Genomic DNA, 23,995 nt, shown 5'->3' on the forward strand with positions numbered 1-23,995 from the left:
AAAAAAAAAACACAAACAAAATATTTACTTTAAATAAAAGGGTTGTCTACCCCTGGGTTTAGGTACACTTTAAAGCAGAACTAAAGTTTGACTTGCAAGAATGCTGGATCAGGCAGGTCATTGTTGCAGAACAGGACAGGCGTTGTCCCTTCAGCAAATCCCTACAAGCCTGATCACTCCGGGTAGCCCCGCTCACCTATGCTTAAGTTAGATCATCCTGGCAAAATTAACTTGGCTAAAGGTCCTTTCACAAAATGCCTTGCAATGAGTGAGGATAGGCAAATATAGCGGGTTTAGTTTGATTTTTTTTTTTTAATTAAAATTATTTTAGGCCCCAAATTATTATTGGTAAAGAACTGAATGTGTCTGGTTATCCAGATCTCATAACTCCAAATGTTACAAAAAAAACTGACTAGGGACAGCAAATATCAAGCCAGGTCTCATCAGTGAATAATCAGATAAAGTGATAATTTGATAGTTTGTCACTATGAAATATTTTCTTTTTTTATTTACAGCTTTTAAAGAAGTGCTTGGCAGGGTTCTTCTTTAAAGTTAAAACTGCAAAAATGAAAGCAAAACTAGTCTTGATTTTACGAATACAGTAAAATGGCATTTTCCATCTTCATCAATCAATTTTTAGCTCAAGGTAGCAGTTAAAAATAATATTTACCTACAGAATTTACTACTGTAGGAAAACTCAAAGTGAGATATTTTATATTATGCATAAAATGTAAGGAAATGTTCCATTAACACACATAGAAAACCATAAAATTCTTTTAGTGGCCTAGATTAAATGCTCTGTATAAATAAAACGCAAAGCCATAAGTGTATATAGTGTGTCGAATATATCCCACCCAAAATTATGTGGCAAAAGATCATATTAAAAGCACTGTCTACATATAAAAAGTCATGCAATAATTGTGGCAGGATGGAGAAATAAATTCAATCAGTCAAAATAAAAAAAGTTGTCTCCATGCAGCAGAAGACTCGTCTAAACTTGGGTGAATATAATACTTATTATCAGAAACAACTGACAAGTTTACACTATTTTAGGAGTGTTATTTTCTGTTATTTGATTTTAAAAAGAAAATTAAATCTTTAAGTCTTCCAGATTACTGTAAAGCTACGTACACACTTCCAATTATTATCGTTGGAAAACCAACGACGAACGATCCTGCACGATATATACGAACGATCGTATAGCACCGATCCTGCACATAGAGATAACGACACGATCGTTCGTAGATATTGTACACACAATAGATACGATCGTTTGAGCGATAGAGGAACTGTGTGCACGACAGGAAAGTGAACGAACGTTCGTTCATTACGCATGCTCTGAACATGGACGATCAACGAACGACCGTACACACGAACGATGTTCAACGATCGTCGCCCAATCCTATCCGCCGGTCCGGTCGTTCGTTTCTAACGAGTTTCCTCGTTCGTCGGCGTCGTTGGTTACTTTTTTACGAACGATTTTTTGCCCAATCGATCGTTCGTCGTTCGATTGGAACTATAAAAATTGGAAGTGTGTACGCACCTTTACAAAGAATATAAAACTGATGACTGAAGGTTCAGTATAGAGTTGGTGTAGCAGGAACGGTAAGGCTTTCCGAATATTCCACTAAAAAGACACCTAAGGGTTAATCTTTTTTATCAAGTTAAATACAAAAATATGGAATACTGAATACATGTTATGTGGATGTACTGGTGGATTTGTGTAAATTGTCTAGCCTGTCCCTTTGTGATCATCTTGTGTCCTCCTTCCCACACTTGGTAGGGTGGGAGTGACCTGATAAGCAGAAAGTTATGGCTGGTATGCCCTGATGGGTCATATGAAAAAGCCGCTGGTAATATACAAAATATAATTTCATACTAACAATTGCAAGCTTTTTCATAATATAATGTAACAAGGCGGTTTGGTCTAACTAGTAATTGTCATGCAATTATTTGATTGGTTAAGATCAGTGTATAATTTTTAACTCCAAATATCAGAGAATTGAGTGCTGACGCTGACATTTTCTGGATAGGCGTAAAGAAATGCCAGCTTCTCCCAAATCTGATTTTTCCTAGTTAAAGTATATAACAATGGGCTCTCCCTGGGGTAAGTGTTGTGTGATCTTGCTGCTGGAACTGTTGTGGTTTTGGACCATTGTATGCATCCAATAGAGTTAAGTATTAACTTTTAATTAAGCAGTGCCTGAGAGTTTTGTGGCATTCTTTACCTTTCCTGACACTTGTAGTCCTACAAATACTTCCACCATGTTACAGCTGGATAATGAATAAAATTTGTAGTGTGACAGAGATGGTAAAGAAATTAAACTGGTAAATCATTTTTTTGGTAACTGCTGCTATATTTTCCAAGCAGTCTAATAATCTGGAATGTATCTGTGTCCAGGGTGGTCAGACTAGAAAACCCATAAAATTTCCCATCATCCATGTTCTAAATTCAGGTTTTATTTTCCCTCCAAAGCAAGTTAGGCAGAACATTTACAAAGTCCGTTTTGGGGTTGCAGCGTTTTGCTAATGACTTTTGCAGGGACCTAGGATAGCCACATTCTCTGGGTGAGAGGTTCACAAAACACTGCATAATAAGATAACACAAAATGTGAAATAATAAAGTCCAATATATTCAAGTAGTCAGCAAGAAAAAACAAAAGCCTTTGACAGGTAAGTTTGATATGTCTGTGGTTTGGGACCCAGCCAACACCCTACCTATGGAAACTTTGGATTTGTAAAGTCACTAAAAGCCTTTTTCTTTATAAAATCACAGTGGGTGGACTCTAAGGGAAAAATTACCCCTACAGTAACTTCAGATGAAGATCACATTAATTTGACCAGAACACACATACTAAAAAAAAAGGTTGAAGCACATGGGAAGCTTCTGCAAAAAAAAAAAAAAAAAAAAAAAAAATGGAAAGGAAAAATGTATGTCTGAGGGGAAAACCCGAAATACCGCACATAACAAAAAAAATCTGCAAGCACAGAAAAATATCTGCTGATATACTGGAAAACTGGAGCACTTAACTCCCTGTAGTGAGCTAAAAACACAGTGTATCTGCTGTACTGAGATCCCAAGCAGTGTTGTAAGGCCTACAACTTATCATCTGCTGTACTAATGAACTCCTCCACCATAGAGACGAGGAGTGGGAGCAGGTACTCTGTAGTCCAGCAGGGGGGAACTCGGTTTCTATAATCACTGCTTCTGGCACAACCGGAAGTTAGGAGATCACTGTGAGACAATTAATGAGATCTTAAAGAAATAACCCCCAGGGAAATGTGCAGGCATTGCTGAGATGTACTAAATGTTTGCTTTATTTTGTGCCCAAAAATACACTTTAAGAGTAGTTTCCTCTAGTGAGACGTCACTGTTGTCAATATGGAGGCTGCCATTGCTGTCCTTTCAGGCCGACTCTCTGCCTTAAATCTGTTAAATCATTAACCCAGAATACAGATGTCTGACTTTAACTTTCATTATACACATACTTGTTCTTGCAGCCAGCCTCAGCATAAATGTCATGCAGCTAGTATTTTCGGGAGGCCAGAGTGAGGAATGATTAGAGCCTCTGTAAAGCTTTTATTGCGGTCTATATCCCCATTTTGGAAGTTCACCCTTTATTTATAGTGGTAAGTATTGTCATCTAAAAAGAAAGTGGGGAAAATATGCATTGAAGGTACAAGAGGTAAGGGTAAAACTTCCAGTGGGTTCCTGGGTCAGATGTCTAAGTGGGAGATTTCCCTCACTTTGGGAGCTTTCCTCTTTCAGCTGTGCCTCCTGGATCAGAAGTGAACAGAGATATTAAATACCCATTGGTACACAGTCACCAAACCAGCAGTGGGTTGAACCTTTTTCTTCTCAAAACAGAAAAAAGTTTTGTCTATTCATGCACTTAGTAAAGTATTTCTGATGTACTCTCAGGTAAAGGACAACCAAAAAAAAGTTGGAAACCAACACTGCGTCTAGCAATGTCATGATATTGAAGAACATAACATGCTATTTTTGCTTTTTTAACCAAACTATTAGACAGTAGCCTCAGCAGCAGAGGGGGGGCTGAAGAAAAGAATAAGAAAACGCAGACAGTATATACTAGCTTTTAAGCAGAGAGCACAGGCTGACCTAACAGTGCCGGGAGATGTGTACACTCATTTAGGATTTAAACCTACTCCATTAAGCTATATTGAAGAGCAAATGTTCAATAAATGAATGCAACTATGTTTATGTTAAAAGCCTGTTTCCTGCAGCCCATAATTAAAGGAAATTTCGTACAAAGCAAGGACTTTTTGTAAAGCTCCTGCAAATGGAAAGATGGATAGCATTCATACAAGTGGAAGCATGGCTTCATATTTAACCTTAACACTCTAGTCATTAATGCTTTGTCTAACTTCCTCAATAAAAGACGAGGAACTGCTCCATTGAAGTAAAATTAAAAAAATCAACTATACCATGTTGTTCAGAAGAGGAGATTCATTAATGCCAGCTAATGTATTGGCATAAAGAAAAGTAACATCCTATCGGAACAAGCACACACTCAACCTGCCTTCCCATCCCCCTCCTGTTTTAACTCGTGCTGTTTTATTGTTATAGGCAATTTGTACCACTCAGCATGACAGTGTAAACTGAATTAAGATTAATTTACATGCAAAAGAACACTTAGGAGAGCAGCATGGTAAGCAAATGTATTGTCTCGATTGCTGAGGTGGAAAAGAACCCCGAGGAAAAAAAAATGCTGGTCTAATTAAAGGGCATCAAATATGATTGCTTGAGGTGGTTAAGGGGCAGAGAATAGTAAATGTCCAACTAGTTAAAGAATTAGCATCTTGCTTGCAGGGGATTTAAGAGATAGATTCATAAATCTTAATAAGACAAAGTGAGCACCTTGGCTCTAAATTTCAAGCGCTGCCCTTCCAAAATAGAAAAAGGTAAACCGTGGTCACAAAGAGACTACAAAATAAACTTGTGCTTTACTTCTATTCAAGGAAAAGTTTTCAAACTTTACAGAAGATGTGATATTGGTCATCAGGTTAGATGTCAGCTTCCTATCTTAATATTTTAATATTTAAAGGAAAACCATCACTTTTTTTTTTTTATTTAAAAAAAAGTAGAACTCCAAGCAAGTATTTTTTCATATATAAAGGATACAGTTAGAGGATATACTTTTATCAGTGAAGCTGGGTGATCCAGCAAACCTGGAATGGATTTCTTCAAAGTCATTTGCTATTTGCTAACAAATGTTTTGAATCCTGGACCAGATGACTCAGCTTCACTGATGAAAGTGTATCCTCCAGCCTTGGAGGGCTTTAATAAATTAGGTCCATTGTCTGTAGGATTACCTAAACTAGTTTAAACCTTTTTCCACTACATAGCAAATGTAGCTGTTCTATTAGATGTAATCTGACTGTGTGAGACAAGCTTTGGAAACCAAGTATATCGGCATTTGCACATCTCAGCTACTTTTTTGTTTCTAGGAGTCAACTTAAAAGAATAAAACATCTCAAAAGAACTGAGAAGCAGCTCCTAGTGAATGCTTGAGAAGCAAAAAAAAAAAAAGTTACTCTAAAGCATCTACAGTAAAAGCATACTGAATTTGATTCCTTTAGGAATCTGATGCTTGTAGCCCTAATAGCTTTAAGCATATTATACATGAGCAGGAAAAAACAACTCTATACCATGACAATATGACACCTTATTCTAAACCTCAACTCCAAAACTTCAGGTGAAGTGAAATCAAAATACTAACTTGCTTAGGAAAGCCAATAGCACGCCCTTACTTTGAGTCATTGTTTGAGGATATATGAGCTCAAATAGAAATAATACATTTTAAAGAAATGGTAATATGAAACATAAAAGAAACAATGATATGGAATGTTGAATACATCTAACAGAAAAATGCTGAATGGCTCTCCATTGCCAGAAGTACCCGGGTCTTTCTTTGGCTTCTGGTGATGAATGTAGCTGTGCAGAATGAAAGTAAATATATGCTGGAGAGGATAGATGAAATAAAGGTAAAGCACATATTATACAGTGCATGTTAAGGCATTAAATGATATCCATCTTTTTGCCCTTGCACAATTCAGAACACGGAGGTCCACAGTACGTAAGGGGTACCTGGACACCCGAGTACTATTAGATGTCTATGGCAGCTTTACTTTTCACAGACTGACACCCGCACGTGAGTGTATATACTTTGCATGAATAAAACATAATGGGCCCAGCACACATTTCCAGCAGCTTACACACACATTTTTTATCCTATTCTACAGACATGCTATGTATCTTATTATACATGCTATGTATCTTAATATACACAAATACTGTGTTGTTAGTATAAGAGATATTTGGGCTGCTACATATTCTCTACATTAGCTACCAACATGTTTTTTTTTTCATATTCCTATTTAAAAAACATCAACTTTACTACAATAGATAAAATTAGTGTACATTAGCGTACATTAAAATGACCAAGATAGAAATTTTGCTGTAATGACATTTATTGTTAATGCCTGAAGACAGATGACAAGCTGCAAACTCACCTTTACTTGCAGAGCAGTGATAAAGCAGCAAGGAAGGCTTAAAGCCAGCAGTAAGCAAAAACAGCAAGAAAGATGACAAAACAGCATCAAAACAAACATTACAAAGACAGTATTTTACATAAAACCTTAAAGGTTCACATAAACCTGAATTGTACCCTGAAATTTACCTTTTAGGATAAATCCTTACTTTAACTGGAGAAGAGTCTGTAAAGGGGACATATCAGAAAATCTATAAAAGCCTTTAAGAGAATTTGGGGCCAAAGCATAATGTTTCCAACTTCTTTGTTTACGGAAAGCATTTACAGTCAGTAACAGATGTATATCTCCAGTCTTTGTTTTTATAGGGGGCCCATTATAAAGGAGAGCAGTTTCCATTCTCCACAGGATATCATATGAAATACACCATAATGGGTTGGTGTTTTATAGTTTGTCTAGGAAAAGCAGTTGGAGACAGCAACACCCTTTGGTGTGTTGCCTTCATACTGATGTAGAGAATATTTGTGAACAAAAGATTAGCAAGGTCATATAACCCATGACAGGTTTCCTCCTTCTTGCTCCAATTTTGCATATTGCTTGCCTCCCAGTTCAATAAATTCATATGGCTGCTTCATAGATGGACCAAAAGTATACATTAAATAACATATGGTTACACTGTATAACACTAAATTAAAGCGTCAGGAAAAATGACAGGGAATAGCAAAAAAGCGATGGAGGCCTTCTAAAGATAGGCCTTCGGCATGTTTTTTGTCTCTTTACCCTTAAAGTAGACCTATAAATAAAAGCCTTCTTCCCAATCAGCTGGCACTTAATGCACAATATTGTCCATAACAAAGGATCTCTTTCTTGCCATAAAAAAAAAAAAAAAAAAACACAAAAAACAACACAAAAAACAAAATATGGTCTCTGGCTACCAATATTGAGGAGTCTATTGTTTCCACGCTGCTGTGAGACAATAGGAGAAAACATATTGGTCAACAAACAGAAAAAAAAATAAAGAAGCCTTCTCACTATACTATACCTGTGAAAGCAGAGTGTCAATCTCCTGGGCCCCCTGTAGCTCTTACTGGACCCTCCTGCTGACATTACAGGATATTACAGGACACAGTGATAATGTGGAGGTGATCAAGTAGTACCAGTGAAAACTGTGGGAGACCCAGAAGATTAACATTCTCAGAGAAGAGTTGGTTTTCCAACAGCATTCACATGAATATTTCTCAGAGTCAGAGCAGTGTTTGGAGGCAGATTAAAACAAACATGTATACACTTCTTTTACAGGTATGGCATGATTCTAAAACATTTAGTATTATGACATGGTTACACTCACAGAACCAGAAAATCAGTACCAGTACCCCCACACAGTGCACAGAACTTTATACTGGATATTAAACTAAAAGTTAATTCTATCATCTCACATCCCACACCCAGTAATAATATGTAAAGATAAGCTAGGCACAGAGGAACATACATGTTAAGTTACCTTGATCTGACTGCGCTTTCAGTGACAGGATGCCTTTACATTTTCAATTTAAAGTTACCATAGATTAGCTTTAATATATCATGTCCTTTCTAGAACAGGACAAGGTGTGGGGCCATTGATTTCTAATAACAACATGCGCCATGGTTTTTTTTGAAAGAGCAAGAAAATACACATAGTAGATCAGATCTCAGTACAACTGAGAATATACCTATAACAGCATAAGGGGAAGAACAAAGGTGGCATCAAAAGTGTAGTCATTCATTACAAGTAATTCACTTCCAGCATATTGAAATCAGACCAAACAAGCATGAATTAAGACTTATGCTAATGGTTCTTTGTGCTATTGGGAATAAAAACAAAACTTGTGATGAAGGAAGCACACACAGAAATAAAGGGGACAAATGAGAAATCGTGTACAGCCTACATGAATTTTAGGGATTATCTAGTAAAAATTAGTATGCAGAGCAGAGGGATGGCTATGAAAGTTTTAGTGCAGAAGTGCATTATACTTTTTAGTATGGAATGTATGTTAACGTGACATCGCTATAAAGATGAAGCAGAACTAGTGGTGCCTGCTTGTATCAAAAGCATTCTGAACAGCAAGCACATATCCTGTCATCTGTCAGCTGGTGACAAGTGACAAGGCATTAGCACTCTGCCTTTCACACCTGACACCCCTACAACTGAACGTATTTATCCTGATACAGTAACATAGCACACAGGATGGGAAAGAGCTTAACTGAGACTAGATTAGAATTTACAATGTATTTAAAAAATAAAAAATAATATTCTGCCGCCTACTACACTTTGATGTGGTGGCTGCATTAGTTTTTATTTTTTTACACAGATCAATTGAATGTGTTCATAACTCACATTGGGATTCTTATAGCAACAGTTAGGTCTATAAATATTTGGACAGAGACAACTTTTTCTAATTTTGGCTCTGTACATTACCACAATTAATTTTAAATGAAACAACTCAGATGCAGTTGAACTGCAGACTTTCAGGTTTAATGCAGTAAGTTGAACAAAAAGATTGCATAAAAATGTGAGGAACTAAAGCCTTTTATTTAACACAATCACTTCATTTCAGGGGCTCAAAAGTAATTGGACAAATTAAAAAGCTGAAAATAAAATGTTTATTTCTAATACTTGGTTGAAAACCATTTGCTGGCAATGACAGCCTGTAGTCTTGAACTCATGGACATCACCAGATGCTGGGTTTTCTCCTTTTTAATGTCTGCCAGGCCTGCAGCAGCTTACAATTCCTGTTTCATTGTGGGCCTTTCTGTCTGAAGTTTAGTCTTCAACAAGTAAAAAGCATGCTCAATTGGGTTCAGATCAGGTGACTGACTTGGCCATTCAAGAATATTCCACTTCTTTGCTTTAATAAACTCCTGGTTGCTTTGGCTGTATGTTTTGGGTCATTGTCCATCTGTAATATGAAACGCCTCCCAATCAATGTGACTGCATTTAGCTGGATTTGAGCAGACAGGATGTCTCTGAACACCTCAGAATTCATTCGGCTACTTCTGTCCTGTGTCACATCATGGATAAACACTAGTGTCCCAGTGCCACTGGCAGCCATGCACGCCCAAGCCATCACACTGCCTCCGCCATGTTTTACAGATGATGTGGTATGCTTTGGATCATGAGCTATTCAATGCCTTCTCCATACTTTTTTCTTGCCATCATTCTGGTAAAGGTTGTTCTTGGTTTCATCTGTCCAAAGAATGTTTTTCCAGAACTGTGCTGGCTTTTTTAGATGTTTTTTTTTTAGCAAAGTCCAATCTAGCCTTTCTATTCTTGAGGCCTATGAGTGGCTTGGACCTTGCAGTGCACCCTCTGTATTTACTTTCATGCAGTCTTCTCTTTATGGTAGACTTGGATATCGAAACGCCTACTTCCTGGAGAGTGTTGTTCACTTGGTTGGCTGTTGTGAAGGGGTTTCTCTTCACCATGGAAATGATTCTGCGATCATCTACCACTGTTGTCTTCCGTAGACGTCCAGATATTTTGGCGTTGCCGAGTTCACCAGTGCTTTGTTGTAGATTTTGCCACTCCTAATATTGTAGCATTTTTCTTGGATGGGTTTTCTCTGTTTTTGCAGCTTAAGGTTGGCTTGTTTCACCTGCATGGAGAGCTCCTTGTTGTCTGTTCACAGCAAAATCCTCCACATACAACCACCCCCCCCCCCAAATCAACTCCAGGCCTTTTATCTGCTTAATTGATAATGACATAACGAAGGAATTGCTCACACCATCCCATGAAATAGCCTTTGAGTCAATTGCCCAATTACTTTTGAGCCCCTGAAATGAAGTGATTGTGTAAAAAAAAGGGCTTTAGTTCCCCACATTCTTATGCAATCTTTTTGTTCAACCCACTCAAGTTAAGCTGAAAGTCTGCAGTTCAACTGCATCTGAGTTGTTTCATTTAAAATTAATTGTGGTAATGTACAGAATCAAAATTAGAAAAAAGTTGTCTCTGTCCAAATATTTATGGACCTAACTGTACCTCTAAACACTCAATATGACAGAAAATGGATTAAAATTAAAATACAAATTCCTTTATTTACATCAAATATTAAAAAGAAACGCGTGGACTTATTTTTTCAAAGTCTGTGCATCTCTATACACTTGTTCTGCTGATGGTCCCCCGTGCGGCTCCCAAGTTTGGAATCCATCTAACCTTTCAATATCACTTGTGTTAGATACAATATTAACATATTTTTTTTTGTTAACCAGATCCATTGATCTGAATTTTTCCATTGACAGAGCTATCTTCACTTCCTATTTTATAGCATGTATTTACCCCGAAGAAGCTAAATTCTTAGTGAACTGCGTTGTTATCCCCTCTACTTTGCTGTGTATTATTGTTCATAAAGGGATTGTCCCTCTTATGCCGCTTGTGTCTTTAAATATAAAACAGCATTGCTATTCACACTCTACAAGTTCATGTTGTGTAGTTTTATTCTTTAAAGTTATATGTTGTTTTTTTTTTTATTATTTGATGTAGATAAAATAACTTGGATTTTATTTCCTTTTCTGTCAAGTTGAATGTTTAGAGATGCCTATGAACACATTCAACTGATCTTTAGCTAGGATTAGGATCTATGCTGGTAAACCTGAACCTATTATACAATCTCTCCATTTTATTTTTTACCTTTATCTTTACCTGGTAATTGTGTAAAAAAAAAAAACAACACTTCCAGTCATTTAGTGTCTACACTGTATCTATAAATGGAACCATGGTTGTAACAGAGGCTAATTTTCAACATGTCTGCCTTTGTACATCTTTAGATGGTGGGTGATGGGATTAGTAGTTTGAAAAACCACTTATGTTGTTTCTGCTGTCTTTTCAGTTTATAGGAATTGACATGGGTTTCTGACAACTAGAAATCACTATAACCGCTATAAATGATCGCATATTGGAAAAAATTACTTGTAAACTACAATATATTACATTGTTTTTAAGTGTGGATACATTTAAACTTTCACTGCTAAATCTACATTTGTGATGATATTTCTCTAACTCCCTCCCCGTCCTAGTTCTGTGTATTACTAATGACTGGTGCATGATACTGTATTCTGAAAAGGAAAACCAACAACTTAATCACCATTACAGAGTTATTAAATCTTACCCTGCTCTTTCTTGAAGTCTGTTTCTGACATAGTAACTGGTAAGAGAAGTTCCCCTGCTGGTGGTTGAATTCCAACTGTAAACTGGTCTTCTTTAGTGCTGGGAGAAAAAAAATATTACAAATAAATACAAATAAAGAGGATGTAAGAATTGTGAACAACATACAAATAAACCAATGGGAAAATATTTGTTATATTATTTTTATTCTATCTCTCTGCTATTCATCCACTAAAGTTACTTCACTTTAACACCTTGGCTGCTCTAATTACTTCAAATGGCAAAACCATGCCTAAAAAATGGGAATGTGAAATGCGTTGAGGTGTTCAATATATGGGGAAGAATCTACCAAATTTTCTCATTATAGGAGCAACATAAAAGTATCGTGTTTATTGTACCAAACCTAAATTGTTATAAAATACTTCTATTTTTTATCTTAATAAAGCTGTTTTGTATTTTTTTTATATGACCCCAGAAAAACCCATTTTTTAGGCATGTCATTTGTTAACGTATTAATTTTTTGGCTAAGAGATTGGGTGTGTAAAGTTTACCACCATCTTAATCAGAACAGCAAGTTGATTACTTGAACATTAGCTGCTCTTTATAACAGCCTATTCTAGCTGGACAATTACTGGAGGGCTGAATTCACCCCCTTGGCAATAGTCTTGGCACAGATTTGCCTCCAGTGGCACAAATTTTTTTTTTTACAGCTCATCAACTTCACTTCTGATGCAGAATCCTTGATAAATTCCCCATCATGCATATTAAATAAGCAATCCAACAGGGAGGAAAAAAGAAGCTCTATAGTGGCTGCTCCAGGACCACCCTAAAGGCAACATTCAATCACACTCCTATGAGTAAAGCTTCATAAAAAGGCCAGATAATTCTCCATGGAGACAAATTATCATGCTGGTTTCGGGTGAAAATCCAGCGTGTATACAGAGGTCCCCCAAGGGAACAAGCTCTGTGCTTTCCTATGGAAGTGGTGTGTGCAGCACTTGTTCAATCATCTGTCATTTCAAATGATCATATTTCAGTAAACTGTGTGCTTTTGAGCAAAGGGCACCATACACATAATAAAAACATAAACTTATAACCAAGTGCGTTAGTTCCTATTTTTGGTCAGGTGAAAACCAAACTGACATTCAAAGGTTGGGCATGCACATAAGAATCTTATCCTTCATTTATAAAGAACAACTAGCTTTGCAGATCTCGACATATACAACCGACTATGCAAAGAATAGTGGTTGCATGTCACCAACTAGAATTTTTTAGCCTGTTGGTTGAATCACAACAGTGGTCTCTATTTATGACAAGATTGTTGCACATCCATGTTATAAACATATCACTATTCTCCCCAGAGATTTTTTTTCAACTGCGTGGGAAAAGCTGCATGCGAGTGGCAGCCCCTGTATTGCGGCCCAATTTTTCAGTAACCATAAGGCAGAATATGGGTGGTTACTGAAAAGTAACCACCCAAGTGCCGGGTGGTGTGCCCAGCTAAAAGAGACTGGGGAGAACACTACATATATTATGCAAAATATACCCCTATTTATGACCACATTATGACACTGAATCACATTTATCTGTTACCCTCTTTGATCTGGACTTTGGAAACCCTTTATGAACATTACTAAAGACATATAGTGGTGTTTTATACAGAATATAAAGAATTTTAAAAAACTGCATCTCCCCTATAGCAGCAATGCAGACACCATATACATTAGGTATAAGCATAGCAAAACGACATAGTAGATCAATAAAAAAAAAAAACAATAAACAATACCACACAGAAACAAGCAGCTAGCATCCTACAATATCGTTAAATATTGATTTTGGATATTCATTTAGGTCCATTTTAATAAACAATACAATTATGTGTAATTGAAAAATCAATTGATTAATGTCCTTGATATTTAAAAAGAATATTTACCATTGGTTATGGATGGGTTTAACTTTTTAAAGAAAAGATCTTGAAATGGGATCAACAGAGGATGAATGATCCTTTCTTGTGTTGGAGAAGTGACGGATTTTCAAAAATTCAGGATTTTTGAAGGGTATAAATGCTAAACGCAAATTACATTTTTATGTTCCCCAACTAAATAAAACAGTTTTACAGAATTTTAGTTCAGCTAACAAACTAAAAAGTGCCTCAGAATTTTAATCATCACTGTACCCTCGTAAAGAAGCTAAACAGCAGATGGGCTGTCAGGATGATCATCTTGAGGACTGACAGTAACAGCATTCTCAGCAACAGGAACAGCTTCAATTTATGGAGGAAAAGCAAGAGCTAACAGCTGATTCTGGGGAACAGCACCATCAAAACATAAACGGTGCCTCCAGAAAACAGTGCCTCCGAAATCAATGTCGGAAAACTGAAGGATTCGGATTATCAATGGCCGGATTTTTTTTTAATGTAAACCTGTATTAAAAAAAACTGGCAACAGGATATTTTAGCCATGTTCTGCCCCTTCATGTTCATAGGCATCAATGCAACTCTTGCATACCCAGAATGCTTCCCCCCTACCAGTCTACAGGCACAAGTATGCAAGGTTGTCAGCTATGAGATTCCATTATAAAGACTTTCAGTAGTCTGGTCTTTTAGTAGAAAAATTCAGAGGCTGGGTCAATATGAATTGCTGTTCACCTTACTAAACATAAGCAAAATCAAATCCTTCCATTAAGGAGGGAATTGATATATTTTGATCATTCAAACTTGTATGCACCTTATTACTTTGCTTCTTACTCATTTTAAGTGCTGCCTTGCACACCACATACTTTAACAGACCAGGTATGTTTAAAAAAAAAAGTTAGAATTTTATGCCTAGTTTTTCTTTTTAAGAAAACAAAAATCCTCACATCTCAATATATCGTCTGTTGAATGCCGACTTCTGTGCAGGTAAGCAGCATTTACTATGCAAAACACATAGCTGCTGATTGGCATCCAAAGTCAATTGATCTGCCCATTACCACTATCTCCCAACCCCCAGAGACTCCGCTATAAAGGTATTGATCTAAACACTGCCGATCGGTTTCCATTTTCTGATTTTGGGCAGGCCAATTAAGAAAGTGAGTAATTGTGATTACGCTGCTTCAGGATCAATTACATTTGATGCAAGACAAAGTGCTTCTACTGGAACAACGCAAAGAAAATGATTATGACGATTGATGCTTTTATTCTGTATGGTTCTTGAAGAAAGTAGAGAAAAAATGAGTTTCACAGTACTGACAAAACACTAATTATTTAAAGTAGTAAACCCTCATCTGAACAGAGGTTTTCTTTATTCACAAGCAGGCTATGTTTTAGACAAGGCAAAAAAAAAGTACAGTTCTGTAAATGTACCATGATTTTTTGCAATAAGCTGCTGCTGTTTGATATAAAAAAATGAAGTACACAAAAGTGTTTTTTTTGAAAACCTGTGCTGAACGAAAGAAAAGTTGTCATTCTTCTGAAAATGCTAGCTGCAATTATGAAGCAAATGAAGTGGCATCAGAACATCCAATCTGCATACTTATTATAGGTTAAATGGCCCCAAGTATTTCTCTCACTATAGGTTTATTTTACAATTACATAGGACTGCCCTGGCTATTTCTCCCTGACACTTCAATCCCTACTCTTTTTTACTTAAGGGGCTTGGATTTATTAAAGCTCTCCAAGGCTGGAGAGGATACACTTTTATCAGTGAAGCTGGGTGATCCAGCAAACCTGCAATGGATTTCTTCAAAGTTATTTGCTAGCAAATGTTTTGAATCCTGGACTAAATCAATTCCAGGTTTGCTGGATCACCCCAGCCTCACTGATGAAAGTGTATCCTCTCCAGCCTTGGAGAGTTTTATTAAACCAGACCCAACAAGTACTAATAAGTCCAGGGGAGAACACGAGCATTTCCTGTTAGTACCCATAAGCTATAAGTAAAAAGAGTGGGAACATATTTTAGCTCACTGAAGACTACACCAAAACTAAAGAGAACTGGAAACATATCAAGACTTTTCAAGTAAGATGCATAGTCCTCTCTATATTATTAGACAGCATTAGTCACTGGAACTGTTATTATTTTTTCATAGGGTATATACACTATAAAAGAGTGATGTTTGACCAAACTTCATGCTTTAAAACTTGTGAAATTACTAGTTGCTTTGTACTCTAATAAAACACGACCAAGGCAAGAGTTACATATTTTTTTCAGTTCTAGGTCACCTACCCTGTGCCACCTATTCTTTGCAAGCTCACACAAACTACGCAACCATAACTAATATATCAAGATATCCTATATTACAATAGATTATGGGCTCATTCTCACTATTGGGTTGCACTAACTCAAGGCACAGCCCATGTATTGGTGTGCTGGGTTGCCTTTGTTTGGTAATGGCACCCCAAATTTACCCTAGGAATGCACTATGGTCCAATGTGTGGTTAGTTTTAAAATATGCAGCATATATTAGCTTTGTGTGTGATGCAGCTGCTGCAGACAACACCGCACTGCAACTCAAACAGCAATGCAAATGTGTGTAGTAAAATAGTGAAAACAAGCTATAAGATAACATTTACAGAGGTTGGACCTTTAGTATATTGTGCAGCAGCAAATAAACAAAAACAGTGGTCTGCCACATGACACATGCAAAAAGGGAAGGATTATGTAATGTGGAAAGCAAGTAGAGATCTCAGTAGTCAAAGTTCATCCTCCTAAATCAAGAGATAATGAAATAAAAATGCAATAGACAGTAAAAGAGATAATTCGGGGAAAAATGCTCTGGCATTCAACAGATATAAATAATTTCCCCAACTTTGTCAGTGGGAAGAAAAAAAAATGCTTTTGTATCATTGGTCAGTAAAAGGAAAGAATGCTCCATGTCAGTGGTAGTGGAAAACACCCACAAATTGGTGTGAAATGCGTGAAAAACATCCTGGCAGTTAGTGGATATTAAGTGGAAGAATACCCCAGCATTGGTAGCCAGTTGGGGGACAAAACCCCAGCACTGTTAGTTGCTCTGAGATTGTTTTGGGATTCTGGATGGGCCTTAGGGGGGTTTTGTGTTGCAGGCACATGTGAAAAGCACAGTGGAGGCCTGAAGGAAGGGGCAGACGGGCACTTTGCAGACCTAGGAGCCACTACAGGGGGCTGTGCAGCAGGCTAGAGTATTTTAGGAGGCTAAGGGAAGGATATAGAGAGGTTTGGGGGGAACCTCTGCGGGGCTATTTTAATGAATAGAGGATACTCTGGGGATTTATAGGTCTTGAACATCTTGGAAATCAGATGCCACGCCACATGCAGAATTTTAAGGGCAATATTGACCTGCTGATCGCTTTACATTTGGCACCAGCTATACATCTGGTAAAAGCAGATGCTTTAAGTCAGATTACCTCCACAAGCCTCCTTTATTTTCTGGGTGAGTACTGAGCCCTTCATATAATCCCAAAGAAAATGTGATTCATCAGACCTTGCCACCTTATTCTCTTACTCCATTTTGCAGTTTTGATGCTCATGTGTCTATCGAAGATGCTTTCAGCAGCAAATAGTGGACAGCTCAGCAACTACTCAAACACATTTAGTATGTACTAACTAATGCATACCAGAAACACAAAAAAAAACCTGCTGCTTTGGAGATGCTCTTATCCAGCGGTCTACCCATTACAATTGGGTCCTTCTCAAAGTCACTTAAGGCCTTATAAATGCCCATTTTGTTCTGCTATTGATTACCATCAAAAACTGAGTGTCCCCTTGTTTTTTTTTAACCTAGTCAGCTGTGCTAATGGTAGGAGTGTTGAGTGTTGCATATCTACAGAACAGTCTTGAGTGCCCATGTTAACCCCTGTCCACTGCCAAAAGAGCCGTCAATTGGCACATGAGCATCTGAGTATATGAGTAAAATAGGAAGTTGTCTCTGCCTGATGAATTGTGATTTCTTATAGAAGACCCAATGTGTGTGCATCTTTTACCTGGGGAAGAGATTACTGCAGAATGAACTAATGGAAAAAGACAGGCTAAAGGTGGTGTGATTTAAAGGATCTTGCTGCTCAATATGAAAAGGCAGCTTCAGAGGCCTTGCGTAGTCATCGTAAGATAAAGCGATTATGGTAGCACAAAGGGGACCTAAGCAATATTAGCCAAGTGATCCTAATGTATGGCTCATTGGTGAACATGCATGTACATGAGCAGACACACACACATGCACAATTCGTGCTTATAACAGGTTGGTTGCATTGGTGTCATTGAGATAACATTGGCAAGCACTGCTAAAACAAATATACTGGCAATGTTTGAAGGAAATCTATTTATAGCACTGATGGTCATTGTTGGCTGTTCGGTAATATTGATCCGTCGTGTTTGGATAATAGAAAAGTAATAAACAATTACTTTGGAATGGTGGAATAAGTAATCATTTTTTTTATATCTGATATTGCAAACCTCCCAGAACATAAAGGTGATGATCTGCATAAAATCAATTTGTTATGGTACAGTGCTCCTATTTATTACAGTAAGAATCCTTTATTCAAAACAGGAAAAGTCAAATTGTTCCATCAATAAGCTGTTTAACATTGCCTCTAATTTCTAAATTAGATTTACAGTTATGCAGATGTACACATTTTTTAGCAGCAGGGAGGTCTTTCATTTACTGAAAAATAAAAATATATATTTATATTATTTCAGACCAATTTGGGAAGATATTCTCAAAACATTACATTTATGACCATGGTAGGAATGAGCATAGGGAAAGCAGCTTAGCTTTTTTTTTCTCTATTTTTTCTTATGCCGTTACTCTCTTGTTTTGATCATGGGAAATATGGGTGAAAAGTGGTGGGGTGGTTAAGGAATAGAGGAAAATGTACAGATGTGTTAGGAGTGATGGACAGTGGTGAAAGGTGTGGTGAAAAGTGGTGGTGGGAGCAGTGGTTTTGAGAAATGTGGAAAGTTAAGGGTGTTGTGAGGTGTGGTGAGAAGCAGCCAGAGGGGGTTTGTTAAGAAAAATGAGGGTGCGCAACAGAACTGATTGGAAGTAAGAAAGGGGCAGAAGGTCAGAATGGACAGAACTGGTATAGAGAAGGAGGGAAGGAATGGGTAGAGACTAAGGCTGGGTACATTTGTTCCTTCCAGGTCATTTTCCAATGACCAGCGATGTGCCAGGGAGAGAATTTTTTAGGTATATGCAGATATGACACTGGCTGCAATCCCTTATTCTGGAATATGTTCCTCTAAGACTCTCCATCATGGAACATATTTGTTTACAGACACCCCAGATTTCAAAATTAATATCAATATTTTATTCTGAGCTTAACAAACTCAGAATATAGACACATGCCTATGTGTCTAAATGGGAGGCTGATCTCAAAAACTCAAGACCAGGTGGGGAATGGCAAAGAGCTTGGTCCAGAGTTGCCTCTTGCTCCATACTTTAACAGTGGAATCTGCCTAAAAGGTCATGGCCAGATGGTACATGGTTCTGACGCGTCTCCAACACTGTACATGTCAGGGGTCTGGTTACTGTTATAGGGGCTGTCTGGAACCTGGTAATGTAATGCATATCTGGTGGACATGTTCCTTTGCCATTCGCTTCTGGAGTTTTCAAACTTCTGTCTGGCCTTTTCTATGTTCATGTATCTAGGGACCCCTGGATGGCATTGCTACATTTTAAACCAGCTAACTTATCTAATACTCAGTTTAAACAGAGCTCTTACCTTCTGATCGCACCTAAACAGACAAAAGCTAGTAACTGGCAGAGGCAAATTCTACCATTTTATGAGGTCAAACTTAGAGTGGACAACATGTGCATCAATGAGAAATTACTAGTGTTTTAACTGATTCACACAATAAATTTGTTCTTATATGGGAGCCCTGGATCAGTTATTCTATGCCTACCTTAAATGTATCTTTATCATCTGCATGGTAATCTTTGGTTTAAAGCTCAATTTACAATACCCTGCTGTTTTGTATTCTGTAGTTCTATGAAGAAGGTAACCAGTCATTGGTTGTGCATTTGCAGTCATTTTATTTTCTTCTTTTTTTGTTCATGGTTGTTGAAAGATATCTGGAAATCTACTATTGTAAAATGTTTAAATTCGGTGTTATATCTTTGTCTTGTTGTAACTTTCTAACTATAATTATTTTCTGTAAAACTTTAATAAAAATTATTGAAACCAAAGGACTGCACGATGAATGAATGAATCCTGTACATACAGCACTGTTCTGCTCAATGGAGAGGGTGAGAACAACGGAGCAGCACCACGCAGCACTCTCTCCCCATTACTTTCATAACGGTCGCTCATCGTTCATGGATCCACTAGGACCGCCATTGGAATGATGGACGAGGAGTGCTGTACACAAGCCAGATTCTCGTCCGATATCAACCCTGAGGCGATTATCCGATGGGAATCATCTGACATGTGTACAAAGCCCAAGGCTTAAACATTGTAAATATTCTATGCAAAGCTTCCAGGAAATCAACTCACTGAAGCTTTTACAAGCAAATGTTTTTTTTTCTTTTTCTACTTCTTCCTGTTGTATTGACAGTGATGGGACCTTTTAGACTATACCATGAGAACACGGACTGGCCACCTAAAGTAAGCTGCCACTGAAGTAAAGGGTAATTTAGCCATGACAAAATCACTAAGCTGGTGAGTACCCCCACCATCTACTCCATCTGCCATACTTTTACACTATTGGCGATACCACTACATGCAGATATTTAAATAAATTATCAAGAAATCAGCTACTCAAAAAAGTAAATACAAAAAGTTATTTTTGCCACACCCTCAAAAGACAAAATACTGGAATATATGCTACCCTTCTATCATTTTACCTATGTATGTATACAGTGTTTAGTTAAAAATATATTATGTACTTACACTGAACTAAAGGCCTGGGTTACAGGCGGGTCATAGAATGTTTAATTGCTCTGTGCATACAACACAAGAGCACCTGCATCACATTAATGACATTGACATGCAATATCAGTAGCAAAAGTAGAAAGCAAAGGATATCTCAAGTCATAACCACATATTTTCCTTTTCTTTTTTTAAAAGGTATAAAAGAGGGAAGCTAATCAATAGTTTATAGCTCAAAATAAAACCATTCTTATAGGAAATCCGTTCTACACTCTGCCAATGGCATGCAGGTGCTATTTTCCTCCTATTTGCATCCTTCAGTAGAAGGCATGAGATAATAATTTCTTATCTCAATATGCATTGTAGTAATTCAATGGTGAAGAGGAAGAGCTTGGCTTCTGCTGGGGAGTCCTAAGGAGTGCTGTGGTTAAAGAGTGGGATGAAAAGTGTTGATTGATGATGCTGGCAAAATTGACATGTACAGTTGTTATTCATGAAGGGTACAATGGTTTATGGGGTGACTAAGTTGGGGGTGAAAAGCTGATAGAAAGAAGCCACTATGCTGCAGGAAGTAGTTTTCTGTTGACTGGGCTGACAGGATCAATAATTACTTTCATGTAGTTAACAGAAATGTAAAAAAATGTAAATTTTACCCTTACAGGATCCAAGCACAAATAGTGTAAAGACAAATGAAATAAACGAACCACATAATCTGGAGAACCATTTGCTGCTCTTTTTCCTTCATTAGCATACAAAGCTGAACGGGACATACATGTCTATTTACAGTAGTGTAACATACCACAACTGGAAGCTGGCAGTCTGAGTGGAATCACAAAAGTCAATACCCATTGAGACAGTAATGGATCCCTCTGGCTCCAGAGAATCTGCAAAATAAAATGTTTTCCCCAGGTAAAAAGAAAATCCAATAACAAACACCAGTCAGCATACACATGCAATAAAAATGCTTGGCTTATCACATTACTGGCTGGGAAAGCTGCTACACATGAGACCTGGCTTCTCTGTCATGAACAAGCATAAATAGGCGTTTCCATCCGGCAAGTAAAAGTGAAGCCTTGTTTGCTGCAGTAAAATTGGATTGTGGTTAACGTATGATTCGGTTCACCTTTAAATAGACACAAATATTCCTGTTGTTGACCAAGCACAATCACATAGTAATGAAAATGATCAATTGGTATCTGAATATTGTCTTCGGTTTTATGGATCCTTGGATAAATGAAATGAAATCTGTTATGGTTTACATCAAATGCTATACATAACAAACACATTCCTATGAAGAAAGCAGCCTACTTTCCTGCCTGGCCACAAGGATTAAAGAGACTGTTCTTTTCTGAAACTTCCCTATATAACTGTTTATAAGGATCTGTTTTCTAGATCAATTTCCTTTCCTTAGTAAAATACACATTGCTTTCACTAAGTTTCAGAATTCCATTTCACATTAGTAATGGTCAAGCTGAATAAAGGATGGAACCTTGGTCACTCCACTGATTGGTTAATGTTGGTCTCTCTACTGATGTGGGGCATTAGAGTTCAGGAAGAGTTGCTGAGTGACAGGCATTGCCTTACTGTTGCTTTCCCAGTTCTTTGATGTTATTTAGGAAGGTGACTGTTTTAAGAGAAAAGTTACATTCAGGGCACAGGTATTTTTCTTTTGATATCAGCAAGGAGTTTTAGGAGTTAAAAAACTAATTAAGGACATAATGAAAAATCTGCAAAAAGTTGACTTTCCCGTAAGAGCTTCTGGTTAAAAAAAAGAGCCTAAGTCATTGGTCTATGAAGGTGACTTAACAGTAGGCAGAGAAACACTTCACACCTAATGAACGTACATGCAATCACCCATGTCACTGCTGTACATTTACAATAGCATTTGCATAAGAGTGCTTTAGTATGGTGTAAAAAAAAAAAACATTCATAATACTTTATTATACAAGTTTATTGTCAAAATGTTTGGTATAATAGTTTGCAGTGACACTAAAACTACATGATGGTCAAAGTACAGCTTAAGAAAGCCAAAAAAAAAGCAATGAGTGCAAAGCTCAGCTAATATTGAAGAGCCCATTCTGTGCTGAAAAATCCAACCTCCCCGAATGATATAGCTTTTATCATTGTTGTAGAAGACTACATGTGCACAGCATGCTTACTTGGGTAAAGACTAAAAGCCAATGTAAAAGGCGTGAAATGTGTTTATAATTATTGATTGCGATCAGATGTAAATATCTTCATTGGAGTGGAATCCCACTGTGACCCCTCCCGATGAAACTAACTGTGAAACATGTTAAGAAACAAGCCTTATTAGCCTTCAGTCTGGGGGTGGTTGTCTATGGTTGATTTTATCAAATATGTTGTATCTTCTCACAAAAAAATTATGTTGAACAAAATTATATATTTTTTTGCAAATCACATAAAGAAGTATTTCTTTAAATCGTTTTACATTACATGTTGATTTTGGTAGATATCTTTAAAGCCGAACTAAACCCTGAGGATACTCACTTGTCCCTATTCCATCGAGGGTGCTGTCATCTTCTCTCTTCGTTTCTGCATTCCAAACTTTGGCCATCTTAATTGGCCAGACAGGGGATGATAAAAATCCCTTCAGAAAGTTCATCCAGTCCCAAGGAAAGCTGGGATGTGCAAGGTATCTTCAGTGAAGTTTTAAATATGGCCGGTGATCAGAAACGTAAGAATACTTGTTGCAGAATTATTAAAGTTTGTCCCTTTCTTCAATAAAGACGTGCTTGATGTCACATTTTTGAAGCAGAACTTTAAACTCCCATATTTTCTACACTTTGATATAGGGAATTCTTATATATATGTATACATGAAAACATAACCTCCATAGAACATTCAATAATTTATGAAAACAGTTAAACCTCAATGATCAATTTTTCCCCAAGATCAATGAGCGAGTGGTGTCTGACCTTGTTAAAGTTCCCATAAACATGTGAAATGATATTGGCCAGACTGGACCAAAATCAATAATGTGGGAAGCATTACACAAAATACAATAATCAAATCTAGACAAAATCACACAGGTCAACCAATAAGATGCCTACTTTCATTTTCTTCAATTGGAATCTGGCTGTCATGAAAAACATTAATAAAATAGTATGATGTAATTTGGAAATCTCTGTGATAAAAACATATGCATAATATATCCTAAAAAGTTTTACAAGGATTGAAAACTAAAAATAAAAAGCCACAAAAGGAAACACGTTAAAATCAATTCATTGTCCCTTAAAGAGGTGTAGAAGTTCATCCAATAAGGCATCTTTCTCTGTCTCTGTGAATTACTTGCTTAACATAGTAATGGGCCATTAAAAGGACACTCAAATATACAACAGTGATAAGTCTAATTTGCCATGAACATATAAGGCGTTAATGGAACAACGAGCTTTATATTATCCTTTATATCTCTGCTGATAGGCAGCGAGAGATCTTTCACTCGTGACAGCAATATTTCTTGTGGAAAGAGTGATGTGTTGCAGTCTTAGGTGGATATTGCACAAGAT

At 37.1% G+C, this 23,995-nt stretch overlaps 1 protein-coding gene across 1 annotated transcript in view; it reads right to left on the reverse strand.

Moving 5' to 3' along the window:
* Positions 1-23,995, reverse strand: part of AP3B1 (adaptor related protein complex 3 subunit beta 1) — a gene marked incomplete in the record, with an annotated part of 140,574 nt that overhangs the window by 12,255 nt on the left and 104,324 nt on the right. Inside the window, 2 exon segments of the mRNA XM_072416305.1 lie at positions 11,652-11,749; positions 21,268-21,352. Coding sequence (XP_072272406.1) covers positions 11,652-11,749; positions 21,268-21,352 — 183 coding nt within the window.

Source organism: Pyxicephalus adspersus, chromosome 6 (genome assembly GCF_032062135.1).
Source record: "Pyxicephalus adspersus chromosome 6, UCB_Pads_2.0, whole genome shotgun sequence".
NCBI lineage: Eukaryota > Metazoa > Chordata > Amphibia > Anura > Pyxicephalidae > Pyxicephalus > Pyxicephalus adspersus.